Source organism: Macaca nemestrina, chromosome 17 (assembly GCF_043159975.1).
Source record: "Macaca nemestrina isolate mMacNem1 chromosome 17, mMacNem.hap1, whole genome shotgun sequence".
Classification (NCBI taxonomy): Eukaryota; Metazoa; Chordata; class Mammalia; order Primates; family Cercopithecidae; genus Macaca; species Macaca nemestrina.
The window spans coordinates 18,432,125-18,450,476 of NC_092141.1; the positions used below are offsets into that span (position 1 = coordinate 18,432,125).

The window sequence follows — 18,352 nt, forward strand, 5'->3', positions numbered from 1 at the left end:
ATCCTTGGCTGATAGTAGCCATGGGGGAGGGGAGAAGAGGACATCCCCAGAGCCATCTGGAAGGCAGACTCAGCATATTTTCATACCCTGGAGACCCCATGGCAGTCCCCATGCCTGGACCCCTGGGGTCTCTGAGCCTCACAGGTTTTTGCTGGTCCCTCCCTGGTCTGAGGCTCCTAGTCTCCTGGAGAGAGAGGTGGTCGGTCCTGCTAGTGACTCCATTCTGTTCTTGTCTCTCTCTTTGTCCTCCCTCCTGGGCGCTCTTGAAGATAAAGGTACTCTGTGTGTGTGTGTGTGTGTGTGTGTGTGTGTGTGTGTGTGTGTCCAGGAAAATGTGTGTGGATGTGCCTGCTCCTGTGTGGGTGGAGGGACAGGCAGGAAGGGACATCCAAAGGCCTGTCCTGGGCTGGGCAGGGGCTTGTGGTCAGGGGCTGCCGTGGGGGACCATGGAGGCTGGAAGGCTGGGAGAAGCAAAGCATGGGACTTGCTGTGTGGGAGATGGGCAGCATGGGGTGGGGGACCTTGGGGGACACTGGAGAGACCTCAGGATTCTCTAGGGAGCCCACCTCTGGTCACCCCTCATAAAGGGAGGTCCTTGGGGAGGCCCGTGTCTGGGTGTCCCCAGCTACGCCTCCCACCCAGGCCCCCAGAACAGTGCCTGGCCCCTCAATTCCCACATCTCCTTCTGGAGTCCAGATCCTGGAGGCAACACCCCTCTTGGAGTCCTTCGGTAATGCCAAAACCGTCAGGAACGACAACTCCAGCCGCTTTGGGAAGTTCATGGAAATCTTTCTGGAAGGGTGAGTTGGGACAGTGGAAGGCCTCCCAAAAGCTTTGCAGTGTCTTCCATGTCCCGCCACAGCCCCTGAGCCAACACCAGCCCTCCTACCCCCACTGAGAGCTGACTGTTCTCCCCACCCCAGGGGCGTGATCTCTGGTGCCATAACCTCCCAGTATCTGCTTGAGAAATCCAGGATCGTGTTTCAGGTGGGCCAGCCCCTCCCAGGACTGTGTGTTGGGCAGGGTGGGGGTGGGAGGTACAGAAACTCAGAGCCTGGCCCCTGGTGGGGCTGGGTAGATGTGAAATTAATGAATGAATACATGCGTACATGTGTACATGGGAGCCTGGGACCTCCCCTCCCCGACCCTCCTCCAGCCACAGTGGCTCCTCCCTGCCCCACAACACAGGCATGCTTCTGCCAGGGCCTCTGCACCTTCTGTTCCTTCCCTCAGGAGCACTTATCCCTCAGGCGCCTGATTGGCCAAACCCCTCATTTCCTCCAAGTCTCCCCTACAATTTCACCCACTCAGGAAGCTCTCCATTTAAAAACGCAACACCTCTCCATCCCATCAGAACCCCCACCTCTACTGCTTTATTTCTCTCCAGTGTACTTATTTTTGTTTGTTTGTTTTTGTTTTTGTTTGTTTTTTTGAGACAGAGTCTCACTCTGTCACCCAGGCTGGAGTGCAGTGGCATGATCTCGGCTCACTGCAAGCTCCGCCTCCCAGGTTCACGCCATTCTCCTGCCTCAGCCTCCCGAGTAGCTGGGACTACAGGTGCCCGCCACCACGCCCGGCTAATTTTTTGTATTTTTAGTAGAGATAGTAGAGATGGGGTTTCACCATGCTAGCCAGGATGGTCTCGATCTCCTGACCTCGTGATCTGCCCACCTCCGCCTCCCAAAGTGCTGGGATTACAGGCGTGAGCCACCGCACCCGGCCATATTTTGTTTTTTTTTTGTTTTTTTTTTTTTTTTTTTTGAGATGGAGTCTTGCTCTGTCACCCAGGCTGGAGTGCAGTGGTGCCATCTCGGCTCACTGCAAGCTCCGCCTCCCGGGTTCACGCCATTCTCCTGCCTCAGCCTTCCCAGTAGCTGGGACTACAGGCACCTGCCACCACACCCGGCTAATTTTTTTTTTTTTTTTTTTTTGTATTTTTAGTAGAGACGGGGTTTCACCATGTTAGCCAGGATGGTCTTGATCTCCTGACCTCGTTATCTGCCCGTCTCAGCCTCCCAAAGTGCTGGGATTACAGGTGTGAGCCACCGCACCCGGCCATATTTTATGTTTTAACCAGTGATTTGCTGAGTATCTGTCTCCCTAGCTAGTGGATGGGCTCCATCGGGACAGGGGTTTCTCTCTGCCTTGTTCCCCACTGTGTCCCAAGGGCCTAGGATAGGTTTTGGTGCACAGGAAGTGCTCAGCCATCAACAAGCTCTGTGTGTGCACATGTGGTCTGTGGATAGACATGTATGTAGGTGTGTGTGGCCGGTACACATAAGAGAAGATGAGTCCCTTTTCTCTTATTTCTCCTAACCAAATAAAATCTCACCAGAACCCTCTCAACCTTCAGTCATACCAGGGCACCTCTGCTTCTGCCCTCACCTGCAGCTGGCACCAGGCTGGGAGCCCCAACCATCACAGAGGTGTCTGTTCTCATCTGCAGCCTGCTGTGTGCATGTGCATTTGTGGGCAGGCTTGGGCCTGTATGTGTACCTGGGGGTCACCTACGTAGGTGGTTCCCTTCTCTGTGCCCACCTACCCACTCTACAGGCCAAAAACGAGAGGAATTACCACATCTTCTACGAGTTGTTGGCCGGGTTGCCTGCCCAGCTCCGGCAGGCCTTTAGCCTGCAAGAGGCTGAGACCTACTACTATCTGAACCAGGTGAGTGCCAGCAGGCATCTGAAGGCTCCCAGCCCTGGTCCTCCCACCCTGACACCCCTGGGTGGGCTGAGGGAGCTGAGTTGTGAGTGATGGAGTGTGAAGGTGATGGAGATTTGGGGAGAGTGAGTTTGGATTTAAGACATCTCGTCACAGTGAGGGGGACCAGGAGTCTTCTGGGTCCAAAGTGGAAGCAGGAAAGGCCTACCTGACTTCATTTTTCTGGAACCCGGAACAGAACCTACCAGTCTAGAGTTACTACACTTCCCCACTCTGTAACTCAGTTTCCTCACCTGTAAAATGGAGACAACATAGTACCACTTTGCAGGGATGTAGTGAGGCTTAGATGAGGAAATGCATGTAAAGAGCTTAACACAGGGCCTGGCATGCAGTACATGCTCAGTAAACACTGACTACTCTTTTCATTATTATCACTGGGCAGCTACAATGGTCAACAGGTGACAACCACTGCCACACATTGCACTTGGAATCTATGAACCCTGTCCTCTGCCCTGCTCAGAGCCTCCATGCCCATGAGAGTGGAGTGAGAGCTTGAGTGACCAGCTCAGGCCACACTGCTGGTCAGGGCAGAGCAGGACCTGGAGGACTCCCCAGCCCCACCCAAGCTCCCTGATCCTCAGCCTCTGCCCTCACGCAGGGTGGGAACTGTGAGATAGCAGGAAAGAGCGATGCAGATGACTTTCGCCGACTCCTGGCTGCCATGGAGGTGCTGGGCTTCAGCAGCGAGGACCAGGACAGCATCTTCCGCATCCTGGCCTCCATCCTGCACCTGGGCAACGTCTACTTTGAGAAGTATGAGGTGAGGGGACGCCACAGCCTGCCATGGGGCCCGCACCCTCTGGACTTGGCCGTCTTTTCCAAGGCCTTCTCTGTTTCCCTTTCAGATTACACTCTTCACACATCACTTGTTCCTGTTTTTTTTCCTTTTCCTTTGGGGTTGTCCATCTTTTTCCTCCTTTTATGTATTAAGGAAATCAGCCCTTTGTCTCTGACATGAATTGCACATATATCTTCCAGTTTGTCATTTATGTTTTAACTTTGTTTACAATGTTTTTTGGTGGTTTGTTTTTGTTTTTGTTTTTTGTTTGTTTTTTGTTTTTTTTTTTTGGTGGGGAGGAGTCTCACTCTGTCGCCCAGGCTGGAGTGCAATGGTGCAGTCTTGGCTCACTCCTGTTGATTCACTGCAACCTCTGCCTCCTAGGCTCAAGTGATTCTCCTGCCTCAGCCTCCCGACTAGCTGGGATTATAGGCACGTGTCACTACCACCCCACTAATTTTTGTATTTTTAGTAGAGATGGGGTTTCACCCTGTTGGCCAGGCTGGTCTTGAACTCCTGACCTGAAACGATCCACTCACTTCGGCCTCCCAAAATGCTGGGATTATAGGCGTGAGCCACCGCGCCCAGCCCTTTGGTGTTTATTTTATTTTATTTTGTTGATTTTTATGTATTTATTTTTTCTTTGAGATGGATTCTCGCTCTGTCGCCAGGCTGGAGTGCAGTGGCGCGATCTCAGCTCACTGCAACCTCCGCCTCCCAGGTTCCAGCGATTCTCCTACCTCGACCTCCTGAGTAGCTGGGACTACAGGTGTGTGCCACCACACCCAGCTAATTTTTGTATTTTTAGTAAAGATGGGGTTTCACCATGTTGGCCAGGATGGTCTTGATCTCTTGACCTTGTGATCCGCCCACCTCGGCCTCCCAAAGTGCTAGGATTACAGCCGTGAGTCACCAAGCCCGGCCTGTTGGGTTTTTTATGCAAATTGTTTTAAAATTATTTTTAGGTAGTTCATTTATCAATCTTTTCTAGTATATTTAAATTTTACATTTGAAATTTTAAACTTCTTTTCATTTTTAGAGAAACTTCCTAAAATTGTAACAGCCTTTTTCCATAACTTTTTCTAAGACCTTTTATGGATTTTATGAGTTTTAAAAAACATTTAAATCTTTGATCCATCCAAATTTATCCTAGTAAGGTGTGACGTAGGAATCCAACTTTTTTTTCCAGATGTTTACTTAATTGTCCTAATCTCTTGATTTGAAAAATACATCTTCATTAGCCGAGTATGGTGGCTCGTGTCTGTAATCCCAACATTTTGGGAGGCCAAGGCAGGTGGATTACTTGAACCCAGGAGCTTGAGACCAGCCTAGGCAACATAGCAAGGGCCCATCTCTATAAAAAAAAAATTATTTGTAAAAAAGAAAGAAAAATACATCTTTATCATGTGCTAAGTTTATACATACATTTATGTCTAATTCCAGACTTTCTATTGTGCTTTGTTAATCTATTTATGTACTGTGTCTATGAGTACACTGTTTTTTTTCTTTTAATCGGCTTTTTTTTAAAATTTTTATTTTTTGAGACAGGGTCTCACTCTATGGCCCAGGCTGGAGTACAGTGGCACTGTCATAGCTCCCTGCAGCCTCAACCTCCTAGGCCCAAGCGATCCTCCTGCTTCAGCCTCCTGAGTAGCTGGGGCTACAGGTTTAGGCCACCATGTCCAGCACATTTTTTAGACAGGGTCTCACTATGTTGCCAGGCTGGTCTTGAACCCCCTGCCTCATTCGATCCTCCCACCTCAGCCTCCCAAAGTGCTGGGATTACAGACATGAGCCACCGTGCCAAGCCTGTTTCTGTTTTCTATTTTTTAATTTTTTTGAGACGGAGTTTCACTCTTGTCACCCAGGCTGGAGTGCAATGGCACGGCCTCAGCTCACTGTAATCTTCGCCTCCTGGGTTCAAATGATTCTCCTGCCTCAGCCTCCTGAGTAGCTGGGATTACAGGCACCCACCACCATGTGTGGCTATTTTTTTTTTTTTTTTTTTTGAGACAGAGTTTCACTCTTGTTGCCCAGGCTAGAGTGCAATGGCGCGATTTCGGCTCACTGCAACCTCCACCTCCCAGGTCAAGCGATTCTCCTGTCTCAGCCTCCCGAGTAGCTGGGATTACAGGCATGTGCCACTATGCCTGGCTAGTTTTGTATTTTTAGTAAAGATGGGGTTTCTCCATGTTGGTCAGGCTGGTCTCGAACTCCTGGCCTCAGCTAATCCACCCGCCTCGGCCTCCCAAAGTGCTGGTATTACTGACGTGAGCCATAGTGCCTGGCCCTGTTTTTCATATGAACTTTAAATTCAGCTTATCTAGTTCAAAGCACATTCCTGTTGGTATTTTGCATAGATGGATGCACAGGAGGTGGCCTCAGTGGTGAGTGCCCGGGAGATCCAGGCCGTGGCAGAGCTGCTGCAGATCTCCCCTGAGGGTCTGCAGAAGGCCATCACCTTCAAAGTGACCGTGAGTCTGTGGGCATCTGGCCTTCAAACAAAGCTTTCTACCAGGGCCTGGACAGAGCTGCCTTGTGCTGATCCTTCGTGGGCAGCCTTTCCCTCTCTCCTGCTCTCTCTGTCCCTGGGTCAGGCATGGAGGGGAGTAATTTCAGACCCCAAAGACATTTCAGATTCCAATCTCAGACTGTTGCATAGTCTGTTTCCTCTACCTGGAATGCTCTTCCTCTTTTCACACCTACTCATCCTTTAAGAGCCTATCCAGGTATCCTCTCCTCTAAGAAGCCTTCCCTAATCTTTGGCCGGGTCAGTGCCTCATCTGGTCTTTCAGTCCTAGGCCCATTCCCCCTTCCCGGGGTTGATCTCATTGTATCTGCTGATGCCTCTGTCTCCCCCATTAGACCTGCAGTCCCCACCACTACCAGCATTGCCAGGCAGAGTTGGGGTGGGGGTGGGGGTGGTCCTGCCTAGTCTCTGTGTGCACAGTCACTATATCCCTCCAGCCTCCCTTTCCCATGCTCCCACTCCCCTAGTCCCCTGGGGGCTTTCTGGAGGCAGTGGCCAGCCTGCTGTCACTCAAGGGCTGTGCCCCTCCTTAGGAGACAATGCGAGAGAAGATCTTCACGCCCCTAACTGTGGAGAGCGCTGTGGATGCCAGGTGAGGCCGCGCCCTGCCCTGCCTGAGCCCCGAGGCCCAGCACCCCACACAGTGTCCTGCTCACACCAGTACCACCTCTGCTTCAGGGACGCCATCGCCAAGGTCTTGTATGCACTGCTGTTCAGCTGGCTCATCACCAGGGTCAATGCACTGGTGTCCCCACGGCAGGACACGCTGTCCATCGCCATCCTGGACATCTATGGTTTCGAGGTGGGGCCATGTAGGAGGCTGAGGGGCGGGGGACATAGGCAAGGTCTCACCTCCCTCAGGCGTCTCGGGCTGCCCTTCCCATCCCTTTCTGTGCCTGCAGCAGGTGCCATCCTCCCTTCATGAACCCCTCCCTGTCACCATCTCCCTTGTCTCCTTTCATTTTCTTTACTCACCACAAGTACCCCCAAGGCCTCCGAGCCAGGCTTTGTGCTGGGCAATACCAGCTGCCCAGAAAGGACCAGCCAGGGGAGCTTGGGGAGCTTCCAGGTGAGGCTGGGTGGGGGTGGGGGCAGACTCTGACAAGCCCATATGCTCCAGTGGGCACCTTTAGTTCACCTGGGCAGGAATGGAGAAGGCTTCCTGGATGAGGAGACACTCCTGAGACCCAGCAAAGGCACTGTAGGTGCAGGGAACAGAATATGCAAAGGCTGGGAGGGGTGGTGGGGCTGGACTTTGTGTGGGGGGGAGGGGTGACTGCTGTGCCAGTGCACAGCAAAGGAAGTGGCGAGGGACGGGGCAAGAGCACGATGCGGCCATCACAGGCACTCACTTGGCACCTGTTATGTGCCAGGGGCTGTTCAAAGCACTTCGTTAATTCACTTCATCCTTACAGTAACCCTGTGAGGCAGGTACTGTCAGTATCCTCATTTTACAGATGGGAAAACTGAGGCATGGGGCTGTTATTCAAGGTAATGTAGCTAGAAAGTGGCCGAGCCAGAATTTGAACCCAGGCAGAAGGCCCCAGAGCCTTGGCCATCAGCCACTGCCTGTCAGGTGCAGCAGGAGCCGTGGAGGGTTCCAAGCTGAGGGTCTGTGGTTGAGCTCCAGCTTTTTGAAGTTGCCACCAGGGAAGGCAGGGCAAACAGGCTGGTGGCCAAGGAAGGACCAGTCCCAGCCTCCCCATCCACCTGGCAGGACTTGAGCTTCAACAGCTTTGAGCAGCTGTGTATTAACTACGCAAACGAGAACCTTCAGTACCTTTTCAACAAGATCGTCTTCCAGGAGGAGCAGGTGTGTGGGCCCCATTAATACTCCTGTCCCTGTCTTCACTGGCCAGTGGACCTCCGTGGAGACAGATGAGGATATACTGATTGTTTAAGGGCAATTCTGACATCAGTAGACAGCGGAGGAAAAGGCATTCTAAGCTGGGGACCAGCCCATGGGAAGGTCTCTGTTCTGGAGGGAAAGGTGCTGAGGTGCTGTGCTCAGAGAGGAGTCCCCTTGGGGGGTCCTTCTCCTCTACTGGGCTGTCCCAGGCAGAGGGAGCAGTAGGACCCTGAGTTGGCTCATGCTGCCTTATCAGGGGGTGAGTTCCCTGTTCTGGGAGGTATGCAAGCAGAGGTGCTGCTGGCCAGGCTCCTTTAGATTCAGCCTGGGAGGGAGGGTGGGTAGGGTGGGTGGGCCCTGGACAGGGATGGGAGGTTGAGCTCCTGCTGCCCACTGCCTGCAGGAGGAGTATATCCGTGAGCAGATCGACTGGCAGGAGATCACCTTTGCTGACAACCAGCCCTGCATCAACCTCATCTCACTGAAACCTTATGGCATCCTGCGAATCCTCGATGACCAGTGTTGCTTTCCCCAGGTGAGCTGCAGGCACTGTGTGAGCCTAGTCAGGTCACAGATCTCTCAGCCTCATGTCCTCATCCCACCCTGACTCCTTCATTCCTCTCTGCTCTGGCCTGAGGAAGGCAGTGGGGGGTTGGGATACCCGACCTACTATTCACGTCCTGGGGTGATTGAGGCCAGATGGGCAGCTATGTGTGTTCAGAAGAGAGGCTGCACCAGCCTGGAAAGTCACAGAAGGTTTCCTGGAGTAGGTAACCTTGGGATTGGACCTCAAATCCTGATTGCAAAACACAAGGGTGGAATGGCAGTGAGATCAATAGAGTGCAAAGGCAGTTGGCCTGGAGGGGAGGCAGTTAGGAGCTCACTCAGCCACGCCTATCTTCAAGGCACCACTTAGGCCTCCAGTGCCTGGCTAAGGCACTTGCCTTCAGACCCAGGGAGATGGGTAGCCATGGGAAGCTGTGAGTTGTTCCTCTCTGGTGCTCAATTGGGAGCAGTCAGGGATAGTGAGGTTGCTACCAGGCCAAGAACAGAGTGTCCAGGCCCCCTGCCCACCCACTGATCCCTAAATTGCCCCCAGGCTACAGACCACACCTTCCTACAGAAGTGCCACTACCATCATGGCGCCAACCCGCTCTATTCCAAACCCAAGATGCCGCTGCCTGAGTTCACCATCAAGCACTATGCAGGCAAGGTCACCTACCAGGTGAGCCCCGAGACAGTCGGCCTGGCCGCTGGTGCTGCAGTGCTGCTAGCTGTTGGAGACACAGAAGCACAACACTGGCCCCAGACATTCACACCCAGGTCCAATTCTGACTCTGCTGTGCCCAAGCTCTGTGACCTTGAGCAAATTGCTTAGCTAGTCTGAGCTTCAGTTCTCTCACTTGGAAAATGGGGATAATAATAGTGCCCAACTCATGGGGTGGGTGTGAGAAATATAGGGTGGGTTTGATAAAGAGTAGCTCATCAATAGTGACTTCACTGTGGTCACCCTCATCACTATTATCTGAGGTACATTCCTGCCCTGGAGGTGTCTCAGGCTAGGATTCCGTGCCTCTGTCCCCATCCAGGCCTTACTTTTCTCCTCTGTAGAATGGGTGCAGGACAATGTCCTTCACTGAGGGTGAGGCCAAGACCCAGGTTGGTCATGTGAAGCCATGGTGAATGCTCCCCTCCCCCAGGAATAGGGAGAATGGTGGGGACTGGAGAGGTAGGACCATAGAGGTGAGGAGGATGCAGTCCCTCCTAGGGTAGACAGAGAGACAGAGGCCAGGATTACCCGGGCCATTGTTCCCCTTTGCAGGTGCACAAGTTCCTGGACAAGAACCACGACCAAGTGCGCCAGGACGTGCTGGATCTGTTCGTACGGAGCCGGACACGGGTGAGCCTCGCCTTCCACCACTCTGGCCCTGCCCCCACGCATGGCCCCACACCCACACCCAGCCCGCCTGCAGGCCTTAGACCATGTTGCCACGTCCTGGCTCCGCTTAGCTTTGGCCAAAGACAAGGGTGGCCTGGACACCCTGTCCCTGGCCTGTTCCCGCCTAGCTTGGCTCCTCATCCTGATCCTGCCATCTGGCTCCTGACAGCCCCAGTGGCTAGAGCCCGGCCCCACTCACAATTCTAACCCTGTACCCCACCAGCTGTGACCTTGCCCTGTACTTACCCCACTCCGGGCCCCACCCCATTCCCTGGCCCATTCTCTCCTGGCTTCTTGCCAGACCTGTTCCCCCAATCCCACCTCCTGGTATTCTCAGTTTCCCCCACACTACCCATAAGGCCCCAGGGGAGAGCTTGGGGTACCAACTTTGGGTTCCTTGAAGGCTTAGGGAGGCCCTGCATCCCAGCTACACTACGGCCAGCAGATGGCCCTATGACAGAGCACAGGCCTGGTAACATCACCTCCCCTATCTGGCCCTCCCCTTCCTCCTGTCCACTGGGCACCCTCCTCATGAGGTCATAGCCAGAGTTCACAACCATGTGTCTAACAGGCCACCTTGGGGCCAGGCACACAGTCAGTGACTGTGTGTTCCTTAGACTGAAGGGGAAAAAGCCAGTTATGGGATGGATCCCTTGGAAGGTGCTGAGCCCTACCTGTTTTGAGAAGCATGTAAGTTAGGATGACAGAGGCCTTGCAGAGAGAACAGGGGTCCAGTTAGTCTTCAGATCCCCCTGGTTCAGAGATTTGACTCCTGCTCTCTGTTCCTCCTCATTTCGGTCTCCCGGCCCCTGCCTGTTTTCCCTGCCCTGACCCCTGCCCAGGTGGTGGCACACCTCTTCTCCAGCCATGCCCCACAGGCTGCCCCTCAGCGCCTGGGCAAGAGCAGCTCCGTCACTCGGCTCTACAAGGCACACACCGTGGCTGCCAAGTTCCAGCAGTCACTCCTGGATCTGGTGGAAAAGATGGAGAGGTGGGGTGGGGGGCAGGTGGGCGGAGCACCCAGTCTCATCCTTAACCCACCTCATGACCCTCAGAGGGTGAGCGCCTTCTTTTTCTGAGGCCTCACGCTGTCCTCTTCCTGCCGCTACCAGGTGTAACCCCTTGTTCATGCGTTGCCTGAAGCCCAACCACAAGAAGGTGAGTGAGAGCTGAGGCCTCTGAGAGAGCCAAATCCTCCTGCCCGTGCTGTGTGACCTTGGGCAAGTGGCTTGGCCTCTCTGGACCTGCATCTGCCCAGCCTAGCATTGGGACTATTCACCATGACTGTGCCCTTTGCACATGGCTGAGCCAATGTGCAGACTCCCTCTCTGGGCATCCCTACAGGAGCCAAATCTCTTTGAGCCAGATGTGGTAATGGCACAGTTACGCTATTCAGGAGTGCTGGAGACCGTGAGGATCCGCAAGGAGGGATTTCCAGTGCGCCTGCCTTTCCAGGGGTTCATCGACAGGTATCTTGGTTAGGGTAGTTCCTGAGCTCTACAAATCCCTGCCCAAGTCCCCATGGCCCCAGGAATACACAACCTAGGCAGTACAGGGCTTGCCATGCACAGTTGCTCAGGTTGTATACTTCACAAGGCTGCCACATGCTAGCTGTTATGTGGTAGATACATTTATTGTATTGCCTTTTTTGTAGTTATATGTTGTATAACATATAATATGTATAATCAACCCTCCGTGTTGATTAGAATGATTTTAGTAGTTACAATGACAAGTTTCCAGCAGGTGGCAGTCAAGTGTCCTGTTCTACTGAAATCATCTATTATAACAATTGTCTGACACCCAGAAGTAAAGAGTCTTGAGGATGGAGTGCCTTTTTTCAGATTACAACAAACTATTCGTGGAGCCACCACTGGGACTAGGCCTTTTGGACACGGGTCTGGGGGCGGTAACCCCATGGTCTAGCAGGCACCCCAGGTAGGTCTCATAGCCTCAGACTGAGTTTGGGCCCCCTGCCAGGTACTGCTGTCTAGTGGCCCTCAAGCATGACCTGCCGGCTAATGGGGACATGTGTGTGTCAGTGCTGAGTCGCCTGTGCAAAGTCATGCCAAACATGTACCGTGTTGGGGTCAGCAAGGTGAGTCCCGCCCCACAGTCAGCCCTTGGAGACCCCAAGTTCGGGGGCTCCACAACTACTGAGTCAGAAATGTCCAAGCTAGAGACTGCCGTCCCAGGAGCAACCCAGATGAGCTTGGGACATGGAATGCTAACTACCTGATTCACCAGCATCCTTCAACCTCTCCAAATCCACCCCATCCTCCAGCCCCGCTCTAGGAGGCTGCCCTGCCTATTCTGTCTCCACGGACTTCTAGAGAGGGAGGGGCCCTTAGTCCAGCCTCCTGGCTCCTATCTGCCTCAGTGCCTTCCTCCTGCCCTCAGCTGTTCCTTAAGGAACACCTATACCAGCTGCTGGAGAGTATGCGAGAGCATGTCCTGAATCTGGCAGCCCTCACGCTGCAGCGCTGCCTCCGTGGCTTCTTCATTAAGCGGCGATTCCGCTCTCTGCGCCACAAGATCATCCTGCTGCAAAGCCGGGCTCGTGGCTACCTTGCCAGGTGAGGCACAGAAAAGGCAGGATTCCTAGGAGACCTATGGTCAGGCTCAGGAGAGGCCACGCCTGACCTTGGGTGATGAGCTCCCTATCCCTGGAAGCATGCAAGCTGAGGGTGGAGGCCTCTGTAGGAGGATGATCAGATTCTCTGCGTCTCTGCTTTTGAATGTCCTTCCCAGCCAACCCCAGGTCCTTGTAACTGGTGGGTGGGAATCCATTCAGCCAAGAGGGACCTTACCCTGCATTTCAGGGACCCTGAGATTATAAGCTGTTGGGAAATAAATTATTCCGGCAGGTTTAATCCAGGCCTTGCTACTTAATTTGCTGTGTGACCTTGGCCAAGTCACTGCCCCTCTCTGAGCTCCAGTTTCCCTTTGTGCCAAAGGACCCCAAGAGTGAGATGTGGGCACTGGCTCCCAGGCCAGGCTGGCAATGGCCTCTCTGCCCCTTGATCACCCTGTCACCCTGTGGCCCCAATCCCTGACCTCCCCACTCCCCCAACCCAGGCAACGCTATCAGCAGATGAGGAGGAGTCTGGTGAAGTTCCGGTCCCTGGTACACGCATACATGAGCCGCCGACGCTATCTCAAGGTATAGGCTCTACCTTATCTGGGTCCAAGGGGACAGCAGAGAAGGGGAAAAGGCACTTAGCACCCAAGAGGAGACCATTGGCCTTAGGCCGTCTTGGGTTCAAATTCTGCCTCTGTCACCCACTAGCTCTGTAACCTTGGCCATTGTCTATCCTCAATTTTCCCATCTACCCCTTGGGATTGTGGAGAGGGTTAAACGAGATGTTGCATTGAAGGATTTGGGCTGGTGCTGGGTTCACAGTGGGGTCTTCAGGAATTGAGGACCGTTAGAATTTGGCGACCTGAACGTCACTGGGTATGGTTTTGCTCTTACCTTCGTGTCTTGACCCACTGTCATGTAAACCAGCAACCAGAAAGATAAATGCAGTTCCCAAAGCAGTGAAGCAGTAGGTAGCCTTTACTGAAGGTTTTGTGGCGCTGCAGAGGAGGGCTTCCCATGATGCAGTGCTCAGCCACCTCCCAGAAATTCTCCTTGTGTGTCTCTTTCCCCAGCGTTTTCCTGCCTCCGCCTTTTGCCTCTGTCTCTGTCTTGCTCTCTCTCCTTTCCCCTCCCTGTTTCTCTGGCCAACCTCAGCCTCCTGCCCCACGTGTGGAGGGGGGCAGTCACCTCCACACAACAGGCAAACTGTCCCCCTTGCTTGAGTGTGGCCACCTTGCATAAGCTGGCCTGGCCTGCCTGGGTGCCCATCGTCACCTCTGCCTGCAGCTCCCCACCTTGACATCTGCTCTCCTGAAGCTGAGGGCAGAGTGGAGGTGCCAGGTGGAGGGGGAGTGGCTGCGGGAGCAGGAGGTGGGTGTGGGTCTGGGTGGCAGCAGGGTCAAGGAGGGAGGCTGGCAGGTGGGGATGTGGCAGGCCTGTCTGCCCCATGCACTGTCCCTCCAGGAGCTGAGCAAGCGGGAGGTAGTGGCTGTGGGGCACCTGGAGGTACCGGCTGAGCTGGCTGGGCTCTTGCAAGCAGTGGCAGGTGGGTCAGCGCCAGGCGGGGGGAGGGCACAGGCAGATCAGAGCAGGCACCGCATTCCCTCCTCTCTCCACAGGCCTCAGGCTGGCCCAGGTGCCTCAGGTGGCCCCTGTGCGGACTCCTCGGCTCCAGGCTGAGCCCCGTGTCACACTGCCCCTGGACATCAACAACTATCCTATGGCCAAGTTTGTCCGGTGCCACTTCAAGGTAAGGGCTAGTTGAGGTCCAAGGTGCCCTGACTGATAGATGCTGACCAATTCGAATGGACATTGTCCTTGCCCTGGGGCAAGCTCCTGGCTGCGCCCTGTGGTGTTGGGTATGAACCTTTTAGTTGCTGCATCATAGGGAATCTGGGAGATCCCTGGGGTCTGGATAGCAGTGGAGAGCCCTCAGGGCTCGGGCAGGGCTGTTTACCACCAACCAGTCTGGAAATATTTCAGAAATTGAACAACTGGTGGAGCTATAGCATGTCAGCCCAGCTCTGATTTCCTCCCCTCCAGATGAGGGTTTATCCTGTCCCTACCACCGACTTGCTGAAGGCCACTGTGGTGGCCCCTCACCAGCCCTCAGTTTCCTCATCCATACATTGAGGACCGAAGCTCCTGCCTCATAGGCCTTGGAGTCCCATGTGGCATGGAGCAGTGGGTCCAGATGTGCCTGTCAGTCCCGGCTGTGTCTGCTCATGTGCCTGCCCTGTGCCCTAGGAACCTGCCTTTGGGATGCTGACAGTGCCCCTGAGGACACCCCTCACGCAGCTGCCCGCCGAGCACCATGCAGAAGCCGTGAGCGTCTTCAAGCTGGTATGGGGTCTGCCCCAGCCCACCTTCTAATTCATAGCCCCAGGCCGGGCGCGGTGGCTCAAGCCTGTAATCCCAGCACTTTGGGAGGCCGAGGCGGGCGGATCACAAGGTCAGGAGATCGAGACCACAGTGAAACCCCGTCTCTACTAAAAATACAAAAAATTAGCCGGGCGCAGTGGCGGGCGCCTGTAGTCCCAGCTACTCAGGAGGCTGAGGCAGGAGAATGGCAGGAACCCGGGAGGCGGAGCTTGCAGTGAGCCGAGATCGCGCCACTGCACTCCAGCCTGGGCAACAGCGTGAGACTCCGTCTCAAAAAAAAAAAAAAAAAAAAAAAAAAAATTCATAGCCCCTGGCCCTGAAGCTGGGCCATGAGGCTCCCAGTCTTCCCAGCCCCCCGCAAGCCCAATCCGTGGGCCCCACACCTCTTCCCCAAAGGAGGGACTTTTATGTCAGAGGGGGAGATCTGGCTTCCTCTCTGAGGACTGGTGACTTTTCTTCTCCCAGCCATCTTCCTGGCGAAAAAAAAAAAAAAAAAGGCTGCCTTGGAGCCTCTTGGGGACACCAAGAAGAGACCCAGACCTTCTCCTTAAGGACTTCTCAGTTTGAAGCGGGAGGCAGAGTTGACCCAGCCAGTGACCACCAGTATGGACAGAGGGAAGGGAGTCTGATGGGGCCACTAATTCAGCCCTGGGCAGGGCCAGAGAGGGCTTCCTGGAGGAGAAGGCATTTGAGCTGGAGGGGAATTTGCCAGGCAGGGAGAGTGGAGAAAGTACACAGAGAAGAGGAAATTGGTATGGTCAGAACGGAGTCAGGAGGGCAAGTGTGAGACTGGCCAGTGAGGCCTTGATTACAGACCCAGAGCTTAGATTTCATCCCAAGGGACCTAGGGACCCAAGGCAGGTGCTTCTGTGAGAGGGATGTGGTCATATCTGAATGTTAAAAAGAACACTGTGTGGCCTAGATAGAGCAGGAGGTGGGGGCTGACTGGAGGCCAGCGGTGCAGGGAGGGGGCTGGGGCTGCATGGGGAGTTCTAGAAGGTTCATGAACAGGAAAGATGACATACTTTGGATCTTTAATTTTCCCATAGTTTAGGTAAACTGCCTGGTCATTCAGCATAGAATACGGCAGTTGTATGCTGGGCACGGTGGCGCACACTTGTAATCCCAGCACTTTGGGAGGCCAAGGCAGGCAGATCCCTTGAGTCCAGGAGTTTGAGACCAGCCTGGGCAACATGGTGAAACGCTGTCACTACTAAAAATACAAAAATTAGCTGGGTGTGGCTGCATGCACCTGTAATCCTAGCTACTTGAGGGGCTGAGGTGGGAGGATCACTTGAGCCTGGGGAAGTTGAGGCTGTAGTGAGCTGAGATCCCGCCACTGCACTCCAGTCTGGGTGACAGAGACCCCATCTCAAAAAAAGTACTCCATGTATATATATATATATGAGAGGGATGCATGTTGTGGGGTGGGGAGTGGAAGGAACAACTTTCTGAGACGCCCAGGAAACTCTGTTCGTGGCCCAGATCCTGCGCTTCATGGGTGACCCCCACCTGCATGGTGCCCGGGAGAACATCTTCGGGAACTACATTGTGCAGAAGGGGCTGGCGGTGCCTGAGCTGCGGGACGAGATCCTGGCACAGCTGGCCAATCAGGTGTGGCACAATCACAATGCCCACAATGCTGAGCGGGGCTGGCTGCTGCTGGCCACCTGCCTCAGTGGCTTTGCACCTTCCCCGCGCTTCAACAAGTACCTTCTCAAGTGAGTGGGACTGGGTAGGGGCTGGGACATGAGGGACGGTGGCACCAGCAGTGGGGCCTAAGTCAGGGTCTTAAAGGTCAGGCCAGGAGTCATATCTCTGTGCTGGGAAGCTCAGGCATGGAGGCTGGCCAGGGGCTGCTATGCGTTTCTACTGGGCTCAGAGCAAGAAAGGAGGGCAGGCCTTCACTGCAGGGGCTAGGAGTTAGGTCAGACTGGATGAGGGACTTCCAGAACTCAGAGTGGGACAAGACCGGCATGTGGGGAATTTGGAAAAGAGCATTGATCTCTCACAGCATGAGAGTTTAGTGGGGTGATCAGGAGCATGGATGCTGGACTCAGGCAATCAGGGTTCAAATCCCAGCTCAGCCATATGAGCTGTGTGACCTTGGGTAAGTTACTTAACCTCTCTGGGCTTCAGTTTCCTTACATATCAAATGGGGGTTATTCTTTTATAGTTTATAAGTGTGATGATTGACTTTTCATGTTCAGTCATGAGATGTGTCACCCTCAAACCTTGCTAAAACATCAGCACAAGACCAGGACAGTGGCTCATGCCTGTAATCCCAGCACTTTGGGAGGCCAAGATGGGAGGATTGCTTGAGCCCAGGAGTTCAAGGCCAGCCTGGACAATGTATCCAGACCTTGTATCTGCAAAAAATTTAAAAATTAGCCAGGCATAGTGGCACACACATGTAGTCCCAGATACTCCGGAGGTTGAGGCAGGAGCATTGCTTGAACCCAGGAGGCTGAGGATGCAGTGAGCCAGGATCATGCCACTTACACTTCAGCCTGGGCAACAGAGCAAGACCCTGTCTGATGTTAAAAAAAAAATGGCATAATGATAGTAACTACTTCATAGGCTATTGTGCGGATAAAATATATAAACACACGTGAAGTGCTTAGAACAGAGAGGGGCACATGGTAGGTGCTATGTGGGTATAACCATCACAATGATGTCACCCTGCTGGATGAGAAGGATGATTTGCAAGGAGATCACACAGGCAGGCCCTGGGTGTGAATCTCAGCTTTGATACTTACCTGCTGTGTGGCTTGAGACAAGTCACTGCCCCTCTCTGAACCTGTTTCTCCCTTATAATTTGGGGATGACAACAGAACCCACCTCCATGAGTTACGGAGTGTACAGACTCTTGCTCAGACCAGCATGCAGCAGGTGGACATCACCTGGCCAGTCTTGTGACTCCGTGGCAGCTGACAGCAGGGTAGGGCCATTGCTGGCCTGCCTGCCTAAGGCTTTCCTGAGGGCATGGTGCTACGTTCCCTCTCTAGCTACTAGGGGCCTGCACCAGTGCTGCTCTTGGCCAGGCTTAGCTGCAGGGGGTATAAGATGTTGGGGTGAGGGAAGCATGAGGAATGACTGGTAGGGATTGGGCTCATTGCGCCTGGGTTGAGTTGAACCCTCAGCCGTCCCTTTTATAGATGAAAACTTAGAGGAGAGGCTCAGAGGGCAGATAACCACCCAAGGTCGCCCTGTGAGAGTGAAGACAGAGTTCTGGTTGTTGCCCACACCCAGCTGCAGACCCCATCCTGTCAATGACATTTTATTCCAACCAGCTGGAACCTCTTTGGCCTATCCTTGGACCTCTGTGCTGGCCTGAGATACTTCTGGACTAGCCTGGGACCCTTTCAGTTTAGCCATGGGACTCTAAACTAAACAGATCTTTTGTAAGCTAGCCTGGGACCCCTTAAATGCAGTCCCAGAGCACTGGACTGTAGCCTGGGACCCTTCTGAACTAGCCTGGGGCCTTCGCAGCCTCACCTTGGAGCTCTGGGATAGCCTGGGCCTTTCTCGAACTAACCTCAGAATTTCCTACCCCCACCCCGCAGCCCCCA

The 18,352-nt window shown here is 53.9% G+C and overlaps 1 protein-coding gene and 1 non-coding gene across 12 annotated transcripts in view; both read left to right on the forward strand.

Moving 5' to 3' along the window:
- LOC105491056 (myosin XVA) overlaps positions 1-18,352 on the forward strand; it is a 66,019-nt gene that overhangs the window by 12,333 nt on the left and 35,334 nt on the right. For 9 of the 11 annotated variants that reach the window (XR_011615444.1, XR_011615443.1, XR_011615442.1 and 6 more), the window contains exons 7-27: positions 697-800; positions 924-987; positions 2,554-2,667; positions 3,323-3,484; positions 5,863-5,976; positions 6,566-6,624; positions 6,711-6,834; positions 7,750-7,845; positions 8,285-8,416; positions 8,981-9,106; positions 9,704-9,781; positions 10,663-10,811; positions 10,933-10,978; positions 11,165-11,289; positions 11,798-11,915; positions 12,218-12,393; positions 12,896-12,980; positions 13,863-13,944; positions 14,018-14,148; positions 14,646-14,741; positions 16,266-16,501. Coding sequence is in view for 8 of the 11 variants with exons in the window: in XM_071082449.1 (XP_070938550.1) it covers positions 697-800; positions 924-987; positions 2,554-2,667; positions 3,323-3,484; positions 5,863-5,976; positions 6,566-6,624; positions 6,711-6,834; positions 7,750-7,845; positions 8,285-8,416; positions 8,981-9,106; positions 9,704-9,781; positions 10,663-10,811; positions 10,933-10,978; positions 11,165-11,289; positions 11,798-11,915; positions 12,218-12,393; positions 12,896-12,980; positions 13,863-13,944; positions 14,018-14,148; positions 14,646-14,741; positions 16,266-16,501 (2,417 nt within the window). In the remaining 3 variants the exon portion in view is untranslated. Of the gene's footprint in view, positions 1-691; positions 801-923; positions 988-2,553; positions 2,668-3,322; positions 3,485-5,862; positions 5,977-6,565; positions 6,625-6,710; positions 6,835-7,749; positions 7,846-8,284; positions 8,417-8,980; positions 9,107-9,703; positions 9,782-10,662; positions 10,812-10,932; positions 10,979-11,164; positions 11,290-11,797; positions 11,916-12,217; positions 12,394-12,895; positions 12,981-13,715; positions 13,770-13,862; positions 13,945-14,017; positions 14,149-14,645; positions 14,742-16,265; positions 16,502-18,352 lie in introns of all 11 variants that reach the window. The other 2 variants (XM_071082450.1, XM_071082445.1) reach the window with 2 other exon arrangements.
- On the forward strand, positions 16,945-17,045 carry LOC112428251 (small nucleolar RNA U13). The gene has a single exon (XR_003020238.1). It is a non-coding gene; the product is annotated as a small nucleolar RNA U13 (small nucleolar RNA).